Raw genomic sequence first — 18,032 nt, 5'->3', positions numbered from 1 at the left:
TTCACACTGAGGACACTCGAGGGACTCAAACACAACTATTACAAAAGGTGCAAACTGATTCACTGATGCTCAAGAAAGAAACACAATGCATTCATTTCATGCTTGAATGTTCAAAAAACATTATTTTCCCCATATTCTTCATTGCTGCAGCTCCTCTCTTCCCAGTCTGCCAGTAACGCTTTTAGTTCCTGTCTTCTAGAAGACCAAAAAAGTACAATTTACCCTGAGCATATTAAAAACACTACACACATATCAATGCATCATGTTGTCTTCTTGAGCATCAGTGAGTGTTTGCAGCTTTTGTAATAGTTGTGTGTGAGCAGTTTACTATTTACTATAAAGTAATGACTACAAAGCGGTGTTGGAATATTCAGTTCAGGCGACATCTGATTATTTGTTAATCTTGCCATTGTAAATAATAATTTAGAATAACAATATTCTAAAACCCTTTGGGCCCTATTTTAACGATCTGAAACGCAAGTATCAATGCGCGAAACGCAAGTAACTTTGTGGGCAGATCTCGGGCGCTGTTGCTATTATACCGGCGGGATAAATTACTCTTGCGCCCGACGCAAATTTAAAATGGGTTGGTGTGAAGTAGCTTCATTACTCATAGGTGTGGTTTGGGCGTAACGTGAAATAAACCAATCAGAGCCTCATCTCACATTCCCTTTAAAAGCAGGCGCGCTTGTTCCATGGCGGTTCCATTCCCTAATTTACCGACGTGCGTCTGTGGAGGGAAAAGTCTGCTGTGCGTCGGGTGCAAAATAGGAATGACACATTCCTGTGTTTATCGATTCCTGTGTTTATCGCTGTACAAAGTCAATTGCGCTGGGTGCAAGATAGGGCCCTTTGAGTTTTAGAGTTTAGAGCCTGTCTGTAGCCTGACATACCAACGCTATCTCACGACCAATTCGTACGAATTCGTACGAGTGATTAAAAGGTGGCTAATGCGTACGAAATCGTACAACCTCACTCGTACGAATTCATATGATTTGTCTAAACCCACGTGATGTGTAGGTTTAGGGGCGGGGTCAGGTGTGGGTCATTCGAACGAATTTCATACGAATTGGGCAACTCGTAAAATATGTACGATTTAGCAAAAAACATTCTAATTCGTATGAATGTCGTATTAATTTGTAAAATTCGTACGAATTGCCGTGAGATCGGGTTGGACACACTGTTAAACTCATGATCACCCGTACACAAATGTATAACATTTCATTGTAGTAACATGTTGTAGTTACTATACAGTATTAGATTGTTTGGTTACACTTTATTTTAAGGTGTCATTGTTACAGTGTAATTATATATTTAAGTGCTGAGTAATATTAAACAACTACATGTACTTACTATAGGGTTAGGGTAGGATTAGGATTTGGTTGAGGGTTAGTTGCATGTAATTATACATAATTTACTGTTATTACTATGGTACATGTAATGTAACAAGGACACTGTAAAATAAAGTGTTACCGGATTGTTTTTTTTAAATCGATAAACATTGCCCTATAAGTATGGTAATGAAGAGTCATCAATGGTCTTATTATAGTTTTAACAAATGCCACAATTAAGAACTATGGCACTTTTTTACATGGGCAAGTACAAAATAGTAAAGGGACAGTTCACCCAAAAAAGAAAATTCTGTCATCATTTACTCAAACTCATATTGTTTCAAACCTGTATGGGTTTCTTTCTTCTGTCGAACACAAAAGAAGATATTTTGAAGAATGTAGGCAACCAAACAGTTGTTGGACCCCATTGACTTCCATAATACAGGGGGAAAATACTATGGAAGTCAATGGGGTCCAACAACTGTTTGGTTACCGACATTCTGTGTGTGTGAGTAAACAACATGAGTGTGAGTAAATGATGACAGAATTTTCATTTTTGGGTGAATTATCCCATTTAAGAGCTTTAAAGTCCGGACCTTCATGAATTATGGACCAAGCTAATTTTCTCCAACATGTCTTCTGCTCTAATGATGATTGATATAAAAAAAACTAAAAAAAAACTCAAGATTTAAACTGGATACTCAGCCTTTGATGGATCTTGTTTGGTTGTCTTTAAAGAGAGGACAATAACCATTTATAACTTTAATGTTACGTCAGTCCTGCATGCCAGATATGTTTTATGGTAATGGATCCTGAGACAGTTTCGTTTATTGCTTTCTGACGAATGAATTTATTTCAGCAGAGGGTCTATGAGTCTTTAATGAGACTGATGTGCAGCCATTAGAACTGACAAGTTTGTAACTCGGTCAAGTCTCCCCAAATTGTAAATGCCTTTCCAGGCTGGTTTTAACTCTGTGATGAATGTGACGTCTCGGATTTAACTGATTGTAGGAGGACTGAAGGTTTCACATGACCTTGCATTGGGATCTATCACGTATTATTGATCAGACGGCTTTATCTCTGGTCATTATTGCTGAATAGTCTGTTTTGAGAATAATGTTTAGCATAAAACCTTTAGTTTATGAGAACACAGCGCACAGCCTCCCTCAGTAATGACCAGTTTTAATGCAGGGCTGATGAAATGTGCACAAATACCTGTGTGTGTGTGTGTGTGTGTGTGTGTGTGTGTGTGTGTGTGTGACAGAGATCTGCTGGCGTATGACATGTGCCTGTTTCTTTTGCGAGCTTTTGATTCACGACTCGGCCGCTTCTAAAAATAACAGCAAGCAGTGCGGGACAGCGGCCTGTCTCGAGAGAGAGAGAGAGAGAGAGAGAGAGAGAGAGAGAGAGAGAGAGAGAGAGAGAGAGAGAGAGAGAGAGAGAGAGACAGAGAGTGACAGAGAGAGAGAGAGAGAGAGAGAGAGAGACAGAGAGAGAGAGAGAGAGAGAGAGAGAGAGACAGAGAGAGAGAGACAGGACATGTGCATTTCTCTCTCTCTCTCTCTCTCTCTCTCTCTCTCTCTCTCTCTCTGTCTCTCTCTCTCTCTCTCTCTCTCTCTCTCTCTCTCTCTCTCTCCAGTAATTTTGTTCAGCAGCACAGTCGCGCCTCAGAGCAGCCGCTGACACACACACACACACACACACACACACACACACACACACACACACACTCACTCACACAAACACACACACTCACACACACACACACACACACACACACACATACAGTCTGCAGCAAATGTAATAAAACCGTGGAGAGAGTGAGACAAATCCACACAGAGAGAGAGCGAAAGAAACAGGTAGAACAAAACAGACACAGAAAAGGGAACTTGCATTTGTAGACAGAAGTGCAGAAGAGGCGTTTAACGTACGGGACTGAGGATCAGCACATGTGAGAGAGCGGACAGATGCCTGTCTTCAAGGTACACCTGCTTTACACCTAACAGCGTGTGTGTGTGTGTGTGTGTGTGTGTGTGTGTGTGTGTGACCAGGAAGACGGGAATACATTACCTTGTTATTTTATCAGTTTTATTTTATTAAATGTGTAGCTGACATTGACATGGATGTGCAGTTTCACTGAATATCACAATGGGTTTCAGTAAAGATTACATTATATATATATATATATATATATATATATATATTTTTTTTTTTTATTTGAGTTTTAGACAAAAAAATATGTGGTCTTTTTTAATTGCTTGAAGTTTTTCGAATGCAGATTTATTTATTTCTAATGCAAGTTTCAATAATTATTTTAGATTTTTAGTTCAGTTTAATATGGTTTAATAAGTTGGTGTCTTCTGAATCCTTTTAAGGTTTTCTGATGCATATTTTTATGTTTACTTCTAACATTGATAAGCTTCATGTATACGGACAGTATAGCCTACGTATATTTTGTGGATATTATTTTGGATTTATTTCCTATTTAGGAGGTAATATTTTATGCATTTCATGATGAGTGATGATCACCATATATGAAATGTTTAACGTGCTCATATTTTATGTCTCTGTGTGTGTTTTATTGGTTATAAATGGTGTTTGCTGAGATAAGAAAGTGAAAAATTGTTAAATAAAGTTTCTTGCTCTAGTTTTCACATACAGCAAAGCATACGCAGAGAGAGGCGACGTACGTGATGATAGATTGCTGTATGAGGTTTATATGACTGGGCAGCCGCTGACTTGTACATTTCCCACAATGCTCATGGAGGCGAGGTAAACTGTAACTGTATGAGACAGACGTGCGTGTAAATGCGCAGGAAACTAAGACAGCGCACTCATTTGAAGAGGAGATTTCTCAACTTGTTGTTCACAAACACTTCCTGCTGTCGTGGCATTTGAGAAACACTTTAATTTGTTAGTGTAAATAGTTAACCCACATAATCCGTCATCATTTATGTCGTTTCAAACTGTATTCTGTGAAACACAAAAAGAGAAATTTAGCAAAGTGTTCATACTGCTCTTTTCCATACAAAGAAAGTGCTATAAAAGTACAGTAGATCGTATGACTGGTGTGATGTGTTTGAAGGCGTTCAGTCGTTGTTGTGTGAGCAGCAAACTCAATAATTAAGTCCCTACTGATTACAAATCTTCCCTTGCATTGCTTGCACACATTTAAAGATGGCGTGTGTCAAGATGTGTCATGCAAGGTTTCACGTCAGTGATAAGACAAACTCAGTCAATGGGGTTTTATGCCGGCAATGTCAGATATGGCGTGACGTATTAGAATGAATGAAATATTAGATTTAAGAGCTGCTTGTGTTGCTTTTTTTGTCATTTCAGTTGTTGCACGTAGAATACATTTACTTTTGTGTGTAAGAAACCATGTACGAAACCAAACGAAAGAAAGACCAGCAAACCCTTGTGTCTTATTTCCCATGGGAAGGAGGAACCATTAAGGTGCAAAGCAACAGTAATGGTAAAATGAGATTAAAGTAAAAATAAAACACACGTACCAACAGCTTAGACACAAGGGTTTTGCACCATTCAGAATACTGGAAATATAGTCACACTTTAATTTAGCCTCAATAAACTCCTAATTACTGTTTATTAGGTAGTTGTTAAGTTTATGTACTGGGTAGGATTAAGAGATGTAGAATATGGTCATGCAAAGTAAAGCATTAATATGTGCTAATAAACAGCCAATATCATAGTAAAATGCAAGGTAATAAGCAATTAGTTAATTGTGAGAATTGGATCCTAAACTAAAGTGTTATGAAATTTTTTATTGCAGTTCTGTTCCTAATTTGAACCAAACCATTTGATTTCAAGGAAGGAAGTAAATAAACAAATATTTTCATTTTCTGTTTGAATTATTGTCATACCACATGGTTTATTTCTAGAAACAGTGGATGAAAATCAGTGTTTTAAATGCCATTGTTTTAAATCATATATATATGATCATTTTAAAATCCCCCGTATTGTAAAATGTTATCCCTTAAAACTCATCTTTGATCACCAAAATTGAAAACATTTCTTCATGCCTTAAAATATCTTGAATGTAATTCGACACCCTTGCCTCATTTAGTATACGCGGTTCTATGAATATGCAAATGAGCCCCGCCTCCACTCACTCCCTCAGCTCAGAGATCCACTGGTTGACGATCACACGTTGATCTGATTGGTTACAAGGTAGTTTGTGACGTCAGAAACACCAGCGATTTCAAAGCGTGTGTTTGAGACTGTCTTTGGTTCACTGCAGTTTTAAGGAGGAAATACTCAGCAATGCTGTCGACTTATGAATTTACACATGGTTTGTCTTAAAGCATATTAAACACACCACAGACACATAAACAACATTAAAAGCTGGATTTTCACCACAGGGGGACAGTAAATTTATTTTTATTGACCATGGGTCAAAGAATGTTTCATTTCAAGGAATGCTCTAATTTACTCATTGTTTTATATTCAGAAGGCTACATTTTTATGTGAATATAATATTTTTTTAAATTATTTCAAAACAGTATGGTGGATTTCTATGGTGGCGAATGGCAAATTTAATCTGTTTTAATGGCTTTGTTCATCCTTTACCCCAATTCACAATAAGTCTACATGTTTAGATGTTGGATCTGATTTGGTGGAAAACACACAGTTTATGTTCTTCAGTTTATATAATATCTGTGAACATAGAAAAGAAGATCTTAGTGCAGTATTGTGGCTCATTGCTACAGTAAATAGTGTTGTTGCACTGAATTTAGGTTGCTATCTACCATGGACAGTTTTAAACTGCATGTTAACCGACTGTTAAAGCAAAGAAACCTCAAACTGTGGAGAGTCTATAATCAAGAAGGGAACATGACAGAACCCGTGCCAAAACTAGATCTGAACCACAGCAACAGATATGATGCTATGCTTGTGTTATGTTTCTAACATCAGCTTGGTTGGAAGTGCTTATTAGAATTAACTTCAGTTTCTACTATAAAGGAGCTCTTCATGTTTTTACTCACGTCTGACGTTTTAAGAAACGAACTGGAGGTTTACACGTCAAAGAAGGCGGAGCCTCAGAGCCACGCCCACCTATTACATCATCACCACAGATTATGGTAGTTTAAAGGTGTTTACCAGTTGGAGCGAACTTTTCCCGAAAGTTTGTTTTGTTAAGCTGTTTCGATCTCTCACTACGAACTCCTAACAAACTCCTTTTTGGCATGACTTTGTTCAAAACGGCGTCACGCAGATTTCGCTTAAACTGTTTTGGGGCCTTTACTGTCCGTGGATCTCGGTGCAGAATTCCTCAAGCCATCAGATATAAATCATCCTGCAGTCTGCGGTGTCCAATTCTATTCAAATTCCAATTTATTAGCTTAAAATCATCCACTGTCCACTGGAACAGAGGAATCAAAAACATCCCTTCTGTAATAATATGTTCTTATGATCACAGTGTGTCTTTGTATATAATATGTTTGTTTTTAAGAGAGGAATCATTGATTTACATGCTTTACTTCATAGCTGTAGTTTTTAGTAGCATTTCTACTAGTTTGCGCTTGTTTACCATTCTTACGTTTCTGCTTTTCAGGCCATTTTGAGCAGCGCAAACAGAGCAGATAGGGCTACTGTGTGTGTGGTGGACGTTAATGAGTGTGTGTTCAGTCGGACATAGAAGTCCAGCCAAGTGGCATGATGTCTTGAGTGAGGCTAGGGTGAGCGATCTGTGCTTAATGATGTGTTTGTGAAAGACTCACTCACTCTCACTCTCTCTCACTCTCACTCTGTCTCTCTCTCTCTCTCTCTCTCTCTCTCACACACACACTCTCTCTCTCTCTCTCTCTCTCTCTCTCTCTCTTTTCCTTCCACTCATGATGTGTTTATGTGAAGAGGGTGTCGCCTGTCCAACCACTAGATTCTTCCTGTGTCTCTTCTTTCTTGCACTTCTTGTGATCTTGCAGAAGAATCTGCATGCACTCTAACCTGGTCTGACACACACTCACACACACTGATGCACATGTGACCAGGGTCTGATTCTCGTGTCTTGGCTGTGTGTTCGCTCTGATGGTGAGTGTGTTGATGGTGCGCTTTACTTCTTTACTAGTGTTTGCGAGTACAGTATGTGTTTGTGTATGTACGTTTTATTCCTTGTTTGAGAGTAAAATGGTTTTGCTCTTTTAAATCTCGGGAGGCATCAACTTTGTCTTGGCTAACTCTTGAAAACTGAGGCCGAATAGAACTATAAAATAAATGTTGAAAGTATTAAGATATATGGCTTCTCTCAGGCTCTTGGCAAATCTGAGCACAGTTAGAGACATTAAGATCTATTCTGAAACTCTAGAGGAGACTCATGTGAGATACTGGGGTCTTTTTGTCAGGTGTAAAAGATGCAGAAAACTTGAGCAAAAGTCTCTTTAATTTCATTGATGTCTAAGAGCAACAACTGTGAAGTAATTACGTGCTTATGTTGCTTAAGACAATCTTTTAAAGGGGTGGTATAATGCCCTTTTCACAAGATGTAAAATAAGTCTCGGATGTCCCCAGAGTGTGTATGTGAAGTTTTAGCTCAAAATACCCACAGATATTTTTATATAGCATGTTAAAATGTAGCACTTTTTGAGGATGAGAAAAAACACAGTTTTGTGACTGTTCCTTTAAATGCAAATGAGTTGCTGCTCCTGGCACAGGGGGCGGAGCTACAACAGCTTGTGTCATTTTACCTCACACACACATGCACTGAAAATTTCTAAACTTTTAGCCTTTTATGTTCAAACTGGAGTCAGACAATGATGGAGAGACTCCAGAAGAAGTGACAACATGTAGAAGCAACAGGACATTTCTGAATGGTTAGTTGATGAATTTATGTAGCTGATGTGTAGTTATCTTCTAGTCATTGATTAGCATATTCTGTCTTGATAATCTATTAATCGTGTTCTGGGGGCGGGGTTTATGTAAATTTTAGGGTTGGTGATGTCACTAACCCGGGAGGAATGTGGTGTAGTCTCTACCAGCCGTTTGTTGTAGTCCTTAAAAAGTGATTTCTTTAAAAGAAAATATCTCCCTTTGCTTTGGACTTTGATGCTCAAACAGCAACATTACACACTAGCTAAAGTTAGAAAAGTGAAATCATAATCAACCACCCCTTTAAAGTCCTGCAGTATTTGTAGGTCACTAATGAAATCAAAATAAGTTTGTGGCATTGACCATCTGAGTTTGTTAGTATAGACGGTTAGATTTTCTTGCCCATGGAATAATTGATCATCATCAGATTTTGCACAAACTTGTGCAAAAAGTCCATGCAAGCTCAAGTTGTCATATTCTTGCAGACTACACAGACAGAAGAAGTTGAGAACCATTTATGATTCAGATTATTTCGTTTTTACATATTATACATCAATATTGGTTATCTTAGCAGCATGAAAAACAAAATGGTTATTCAAACTGGGAATAAATTATGTACAGCAAAGAACGTTCCTCATCAATGAAGTGCTCAATGACTTCAGTTTGCAAAAATCACTGAACGTTTCACTGAAGCCGTCTACACGGAAAAAGAAGCAGATCTAAATGTAATGCTGCAATCGACACTTTTCATTCCTTTTCAAATGTCACTTTAATTGTGATAATTATCGATTAAGCATTTGGGGGTCAGTTTCATGGCATTTTTGCCCCAAGCTCATTAATTTGCGAGCCTGATCAGCATTGATCTCATGCATGGCCTCTCTGCAATCCAATTAATGAGAATCCGTCGTAGCGATGGAGAATGTTAATCACTGCTAGTTATTTTAACCATGGTAAAAGTTCAATTTAACACTAAAGTTAATGTTCACCTCTGATAAACAGGGAAAACTTGGTATCATTATAATCTCCAATATGTTATTTGACAGCTTAGTCTTTTAATGCAAAATCCCCCCCCCCCCCCCCCCCGCCCCCCCCCCAAAAAACCCACAATGCAACACATAATTCAAACTATGGGTAAAAACACCTGTGCAGAGTCATACTACAATAATGAACACAGTACATGTCAACACGGCACTACAACGAGCCCTGCTATAAGAACCAGACGATTCCATGCAGTTCAACAGATAATTCACATTATTCCCTTTTGTGAATTCTATTTACTGCAGCATGAGAAAGTATGGAGTCCCCCTAGGGTCACATGCAGGAGCAGAATATTTCCCAATAATCTGTGCCTTGAGCTCAGTGCTCTCTGCTTATGAACTGCACTCATGAATTTGTATAAGTTCTGACATTATTATCATTTTGGCAATTTGGCAATCTGTAATCTCATATTTGACAACTGCACTCAGACTACACAATATTTTTGTCAGTTACGATAGTCACTGTGTCAGATTGTGCAATTTTGACTCCTAAATGCTTGTCGTGGACAAGCCTACGCATTGCTTCTCGACCAATCATCACTTGCCGTTATTAACGACGTACGTGATGTCATCGAGAAGGCGGAACTAGCGACTGACTTCCGCAAACAAGAATGTAAACAAACAGGCGTTAGCTTAATGCTAATTCCTGTACTCGCCGAGTTGCTATCGTTCGCCAGCATTTATCTTTTTTTCACTCTGTCGTGGTCGTCCCTCGAGGAAACATCATTAGGGGTGGTAGTGGTGCAATGGATAAGACACATGCCTTTGGTGTGAGAGACCCGGGTTCGAATCCACTGTGAGACACCAATGTGTCCCTGAGCAAGACACTTAACCCCTAGTTGCTCCAGAGGCGTGCGACCTCTGACATATATAGCAATTGTAAGTCGCTTTGGATAAAAGCGTCAGCTAAATGAATAAATGTAAAATGTAAATTAGGGCAGGAGTATTGCTGTCAGAGCTCAAATAATGTTACATATTTTGTTTTCACATATGTTACTCTGTAGGGAGGCTCTGTAAGAAACAGCACCTACATTTTTATTACATGGATGTCAATCAGTGATGATACAACTTGGGTAGCAACATAACCGTGTTTGTTTGTGTGAGATTGGGCACGAGGGATCAAGAAAACGAGGCTTCCCTGCGGCGGCCATGTTAATGACTGCAGCGGGCGTCTTTATTGGGCTGAATGACTTTGTGATGGTTTGTGTGACCTTAATCAAGCATTGTGTGTCCCTGACCTTCTGTGTTTGATTAATCTTGCCTCCATGTCCTTCTTTCGCTCTCTCTCTCTCTCTCTCTCTCTGAGAGTGGAGGAATATATTGGGCCTCAGTAGCAGAAAGATTGTGTCTTATAGCCGTAAAAATGGTAAAGGCTGTTTTCTTTACTCTGTTAAATATTTTATGGCTCTATTTGTGGGCTTCCACAATCTTCTCTGCTTGCTAAACGTGAGACACACTACCCGATTCGACTAAAATGTCAATGAGAAAAGTGATTGCTGGCAACTATTCAACAATTACCTCAGTCATATTTCACAGTGATTTAAATGTTTGGTTGTTTATATATAGAATAGGAGAAAGAAACACTAATAAAGCTGTACTTTATTGAAAATATTGAGATTAGACTTTACAGGGTTTGACTACAAATGAAATTTACAAATGGTATGGCCATCATGAAATCAACCCTAACTATCACAGTGTTTTCTTATTGTAAGACTTTTTTTAATTTTTTATTCACGACTATTGGATAATGTCAACAAATCGGAAAATACCCGGTTAACAAACATATATTTAAAGAATGATTTTCTAACATTCCCCTTAAAGGGATAGTTCACCCAAACATTACAATTCTTTCATCATTTACTCACCCTCAAGGTGTTACAAACCCATATCAATTTAAGATCAAATTAAAGATATTTAGAAAAATCGTTGTAACCAGGGCCTAAAACAATTTTTTTTTCTCCACACCTGCCAATGTCCGGTGACTTAAGAAAATGTTTACCGGCCATAACACAGTTTTTAGTTTTTTGGGGGGCAAAAACAGGCAGTAATAACACCAAAATTGTTGATACCATTGGAAATTCACAATTCTCTCCAATTTCGATACCAAAGCTAAAACTACTAGCCTAATTAATGTAAAACTTAAACATCATTAAAGTAATCATTCTGTAATAACATAATATCAAATAATCAAATTACAAGCAAAAGCACAAATAAATGCTATATAACAAAGATACACGTGAAATAAACAATGCTTTTCAGGTTTCTTGACAGTAGATTTCAGGTACAGAATATTAACAAAGTAAGCAAATGTAAAATATCACTGCATAGTCTTCACTGTATAAATTAACATCCTTATTATTTAAGTTATATAAGTTATTTAGAGCAGTGAGTGTTTTTTTCTTTCTTTGTCCTTTTGTTCTTTGGAAAAACACAGACGGCAGCAGGAGGAATATTAGGCTGCTGTCACTTTAACAGTGAATGCACGGATCTAATATACTGATACTGTACACACGCGTTTACTTTCTCAACTGTTTACGTTCACTTAACCCTTTAGGACCTGAAGCTAAAATAGGGGTTTTAATTTTTGGACTGTAAAATTCTAAAACAGTGTGCTATCTTCATGTGCAAGGTGTCATCTTTTTCAGAAAAAGATTAGCTTTCAACAAATTACAGTTATTGACCATTATTGTGTGTGGTGAGTTTGTAAATAGAATTTAAATAGACGAAAAAAAGAAAAAAAAACGAGAATAAATTTACTGATTTTTATTTAGAAAAAAACTGAAAAATCACGAACGAAAGGAACTAACACTTTTAAGTTGAAAAATGAACTATAATGCATATATACAAGTCTTTTTTGTGACATTGGGTTGCACAGTTTTCATTTAGGACACTTTTTTTTCATACACACGCACACACACAAATGCATGCATTCATACTAGGCACGCACACATACACATACACACACCACATGCTAAGATATACGTGAAAGAGTAATGGCCATCCACCTCTCAAGTTTCATTAAAAATCATCCCAATCCCCTCTTCTGCTGTCTACCACTTCTTTCACCATGTATTTGTTCATTTCTTTTATTATTTTATGCAATCTAAAACACTCTAACCTGCCGTGCTTCGTATCTCTCTGTTCAAATCCTTCCTTCCCGTTCTGCCAGGAAGCTGCTGTCATTTGCTGACGCAAAGCATGAAATTACCGTAATAAGCCGTATATTGACGAAAAGCGCATGTTGTTGGGCAATTTGAATGGTTTTGATAGTGCAAACGGTTGAAGAGTTACGGTAAAATGAATACGGCTTGCTGGAATGTGTCGGCGACGACACAGCCGGTTCTAAAGGGTTAAAGCATACCAAACTATGTTTACTAGGATACTCGCTATTTTGTGTGTAAATCTGCTCAAGCACAAGAAGATGTGAAAGAGAGCTCAGTTTAGTATTCGCGCGCTGTCTGAGACAAAGTTTTCTGGACGAGTAATGAAATGAGCTCCCTTTCACGTCTTCTTGCGCTTTAATATTTTAATTGTCAAGGCTTAAACTTTCGTGACGATGCAGCGCTGGCCCGTCAACAGCATCGTTCACGTTAGTTCATGTTTGTTAACATTTCATCCCATGAACAACCAAAAATCCACATCACTGTGAAATATATCTTAATAAAGTTTATTTTTCTGTCCACCATTGGCAGATGTTTGTCTTGTTTTAAGTTTAAACTCACTTAATTTAGATTTTTTTTTTTTTTTCAGAAAACAAGACTTAATATCTTATGCATCGTCTTATTGTGCTTCCTAAGTAAATGCATGTTGATTTAAGAATGTTAAGATATTTGTACTGGAAAACAAGACAAACACACTGAGTATTGCAGTGTGTCTCAGTGACGAGATGCTGTTCCCCTAAAGGCACAATTGTTGACCATTTCTTTTCCGAGAGTGTACGTGTGTATTAGTGCCTATTGTCTCAGTATCTTTCTTCATTCCTCTTGTTGATCCGGTGGTGTTTTGGTGTGCGAGGCACGTTCCTCTCCATGTGTCCGCTTCGAGGTGTTTGCCCCCCCCCCAGCCCATTCAGTCACTCCTTTAATCTGCTGTTTCTAATGCTGTACCGAAGCCGCTGTAAAGACACGTCTCTCCCAATGATTCCCTCATTCTGTGAGCACGAACCCACCGGGACAGCAGACAATTACCTTCAGTGTCCCATTGATTTATCAATCATCCCAGCATTAATGTTCACCAACATTATTCATTGGTCGATTCCTGGTGACAGGACCCTTTAAAACAGAGAGAAACGGTTTTATCAAAGCTCTGTGTTTGGGTCAAATATTTAATCAAGATTTATTTATTTGTATGAGCTTCTCAGTTCCCTTCCAAGCTCTCAGCTCATCATCTATCTGATGTTGCCCACAACCTTTTTATGCCTTCAATACTGTATCAGTGTTTGTATGATCATAAAGCTAGTTTACCAAAATATTGATTAGGATGTTGTGGGATATTACTGTATATTATTGATTATTTTATATGCCTTTAACCCAGTTCCTATATCTGGAAATGTAGGAAATGATCATTTATTAAGATACTGTTGAGCACCTGAGCAACACTACATGCTGCGGACAAAGAAACTGAACTTAGTCTGTTTTGTTATATTGCATATGTTTAAATCGAAGTCATATTTAAGTACCAACTATATTATACTAATTAATGCGTAACCATGTGTTTAGATGATGAATTATGTGTATGCTTGGCTAAAGAGATGAGTCTGCAGTCTAAAACTGACTCGTGTGTCTGAATCCTGAACAATGTAGGAAATTCTAGAGTTTATGGCAAGTAAGAAAAAAATCTGCTCTGCAGATTTTGATATGTGTATTAATAACTGGCCAGAATTTTGCACCTGCAAAAAATGTGAAAGATTATAGTGTGACGATCAAATACTGTAAACGGAGGCTTAAACGCTCTTGCTTGACCTGTGAGGTTTGTTCTCACGAGTCAAGATCACATGGTTGAGCTTCTCTTTCCATATTTGATGGTATGATGTTTGTGATTGCTGTGATTGTGCATCGATCAGTGTTTATTTGAATAAAAGTCTGAATTAAATCTGTTCATCATATCATATATGATCGTGTCTCTTCAGAAGAGACAATTTTACAATGTCTTTATGCTACTTTTGAAGCTTGAAAATGTTGATTGCATTGACTTTAAATGAATGGACAAAAATTATGAGAGAATATACAGTACTGTGCAAAAGTCTTAGGCATGTTAATATTGATTATAATATAATATAATAAATATAATATAATATAATATAATATAATATAATATAATATAATATAATATAATATAATATAATATAATATAATATAATATAATATAATATAATATATAATATCCAAGATGCTTGAAGGAAGGTTTCTTCAAGCATCTCGGAGACGTTCCCACAGTTCTTCTGGATTTAGTCTGTCTCAGTTTCTTCTGTTTCTTCATGTAATCACAGACGGACTCGATGATGGTGAGATCAGATCATACCGGCTGTTGTCAGACTCCTTGTGCATACACAAATCTCACTGGATTATTACAATTAATGGCAAAAATAATGTTTGGAAATGTAAACTGATATTTCCTACTGACACACTACAGCATAATATATAAATAATTGACTTAAAACCATTTTTTTGGGGGGTGGGGGGTATTAACATGCCTAAGACTTTTGCACAGTACTGTTTTTTTATGAATGAAAGATTCATAAGACTGAGAGTGAATAAATGATGACAGAATTTCTATTTGGGGGTGAACTATCGCTTTTAAAGAAGTATGTTTTGTGCGCTGATGGTCTATAAATAGCAAATGGTGAGGAAAAGCCAGTTGACTATTGCTTACACTTTATTTTGATAGCCCACTTTAGACATTCTCCTAACTATAAGTAACTTTGTAACATGTCTACTAGCAGTCATTAGAGTATTAATAGACTTTATTTTGATGCTCCTCAACAGACATTCTACTGACTATAAGTAACTTTGCAACTATATGCCAACTTATTCTACTAACCCTCTACTAATACTCCAATGACTGCTAGTTGACATGTAGTTGCAAAGTTAGTTAAGAATGTCTGAAGTGGACTATCAACATAAAGTGTAACCTAGATGGGTATTATGACGTTTCTAAACAACACTGGCAGAAATAAAGCATAGCTTTAGACAGGTCATGTTAGTCAAGCACACAGTCAGCTGAAGCTCAGATGATCATGACGTCTATCAATACAGTCCAGACACATTCCTGAACTCCTCCTCTCATCTTTAACCTCAAGATCTGTCTTTAATTTCGTCTAGAATACACAACCAACACATTGTAACTGTCTTTCCTGTAGCTCAAACATTAGGGCGTTGGCGCTTGCGACGCTAAGGTCATGAGTTCGATTCCCAGGGAAAGCAAGAAATGATAGGAATGTAAAAGTGTACCTTGAAATGCAATATGAGTCGCTTTGGATAAAAGCGTCTGGCAAATGCGTAAATGTCTGAGATTCAAGTTGTTTTCTTCATTTCCTTGCATGGGACATGCTGAAAATGCACTATAAATCAATCATTTTTTTTAAATATATAACATTTTATATAATAATGTAGTCGACTGCTTGAAAAAAGAGGGCTTGATGCCGTTAACATGCACTTACAGATACACACAATATTTTTTTCAGTGATTGTGACTATATCCGTTCTTAAGCAGTTTAAATTCTGTACTTAATATTGTATTTTTGTTTAACACATATTTTAATCAAACAATTATTGGAGTATTCCCCGCGGTGCCTCCACAGACCCCGGAAAAATATCACAAAGCAGAACATATTAATGGTCCTAAAAATAGCCATTGTGTTCTTTAAGGAAAATCAATTGGCTGCTTTTTTTTTTTGATTTTTGGAATTACAGATTCTTGACTGGTTTCGTGAGATTCTTCCATTTAGTTTACTTGCTAAAATGTCTTTGAAAGGTTTAATGCCAACCTTGCAAAGTCACTGTGCGGATAAACATGTTTCCTGGTGGACTGATAAAAGCCGGTGCACTCATGGGAATTGTACAAAGACGGCTAATTAAATTGGATATTGCCATTTTGAGAAAGCTTTCGATATTTTTGAGCACCATACTGTACTTTAATGGTTTGAGAATGTGTCGTCTGAGGCCGACTCAATGGTATGAAGGTCTGAAAACATACATAATCCTTTTTTTCATGAAAACTGATCATAAATCACTGTGGAGGATGCTTAACAAGACCAAACCTTAATGTATTATTAGGTACAATTATTGATAGAGTAATGGAAAATGATAAAGGCAAAGTTGCCAACACATTTTAGATTGTTTCATCCATTGCTAATCACTCATTAAAAAACCTTCCTCCAGGTAATGGAGTTTTTATGAAATAATTATTAGGTATTAATTTTGTCTTGGATTCTTTCTCTGTAAGTTACAGATTCATCAAGTGTTGAAGGCAGTTATTTTAGTATCATTCAGATAGTATTATAGTTTTTATTAATATTTTGAATTAGTTTTTATTTTTATATTTTTCCGTTTGCATTTTAGCTTAAAAATTGTTAGCAATTTTGTTGTGTTTGTCATTTTTATGTTATATATATATATATTTTAAATATGTCTACACTGCAAAAATGATTTTCTCAGTATTTTTGTCTTGTTTTTCAGTACAAATATCTAAATATTTTAAATCAAGATACATTTACTTATTAAGAAGTCATTATTAAGTGTTGTTTACTGAAAATTGTATCAAAATAAAGTGAGTTTATGCTTAAAAAATATCTGCCAATTGGTCATTTTGCGTCTTTAGTAAATGTATCTCGACTTAAGAATATTGAGATATTTGTAACGGAAAACCAGTTCTGAGGAAGAATTTGTTGTTCAAGAAATGAAGTTATTCATTTCTATTTTAGTTGTAGTTATTTTAGTACATCAAGTTAAACTAAATAAAAATGAAAAATGTTTAAGTTTTTAAAAATAATTTATATACATTTTGTTTAGTTTTAGGTTTAGTTTCAGTTATCTACTGGTTTACACAATATTCAAGCTAGGTTTTGATGAGATGTGGCTAACACATTGGTATTTATTTATTTAGTAAAAGGCAGTGTTCCCTTTGAAGTCGTTGAGTTCAGTAGTTGAGGATCTCTGAAGCCCGATGAAGCTTGATGCTCTGTATGCGAGTGTCTTCATTAATATATAACAAGACAGAGGCACAATTTAGTTTTCAGGGTCCTGATAACATCTCGTCTTTGTTTCAGCCCGACTCAGCTGAGTTGCTCGCGACTGTACGCATTGTGAGCATATGAAGCTAAAATTGCTTCACTCCCAGATTGCTTTCTTTAAAAAGAAACGTCCCGATCCCCAGCCTCGGGGCCAGACGAGCTCGGGAAGCGACAGCGAGACGTGGATCACAAGATCTCTGATGATAACTTATCGTATATGATATAACTAGTGTCTCATCTTCCCTAAAGTGATGTTGCCCTTTCAGTTTGCCAGTGACGATGTGCACTCAGTGTGTTCGCTGTGTCCGGTCATGTTCGACTGAGAAGATGAGGTAATCAGTCATTGTTGGAGGTGTAGGGGTGTAACGGGACACAACAATTCGAGACAGTTCGGTACGTTTTTGGTACAATGCTCAATTGAATAAAGTGTTTCAACTTCTCTGTGTGCGGGACGTAATTTCAAACTTGCGCTTTGTTTGTTGTGCTTCAAACTAAATCATAAACCTATGTGACAGGAGAACAATGTAGTGCTGGACAAACAACGAAAACGCTGTATTCTGCTGCCAGGCCAGTAGATGGCGATGAAACACTATAGACTGAACCCGTAATCTG

At 37.1% G+C, this 18,032-nt stretch overlaps 1 protein-coding gene across 4 annotated transcripts in view; it reads left to right on the top strand.

Annotated features, from left to right (window-relative positions):
* The window catches only part of rgs3a (regulator of G protein signaling 3a), a 142,241-nt gene that overhangs the window by 49,195 nt on the left and 75,014 nt on the right, over positions 1 to 18,032 (top strand). Inside the window, exon 1 of one of the 4 annotated variants that reach the window (XM_082170511.1) lies at positions 3,013 to 3,313. The exons of 2 other annotated variants lie outside the window; for them this stretch is intronic. In XM_082170511.1, the coding sequence (XP_082026637.1) occupies positions 3,299 to 3,313 (15 nt within the window). In that variant the 5' untranslated portion in view covers positions 3,013 to 3,298. Of the gene's footprint in view, positions 1 to 3,012; positions 3,314 to 7,223; positions 7,380 to 18,032 lie in introns of those variants that run through there. One more of the 4 variants, XM_082170512.1, reaches the window with a different exon arrangement.

The sequence above is a fragment of the Leuciscus leuciscus genome, assembly GCF_965113295.1.
Source record: "Leuciscus leuciscus genome assembly, chromosome: 5".
NCBI classification, from domain to species: Eukaryota; Metazoa; Chordata; class Actinopteri; order Cypriniformes; family Leuciscidae; genus Leuciscus; species Leuciscus leuciscus.
This window is presented reverse-complemented; position numbering and strand designations above follow the sequence as displayed.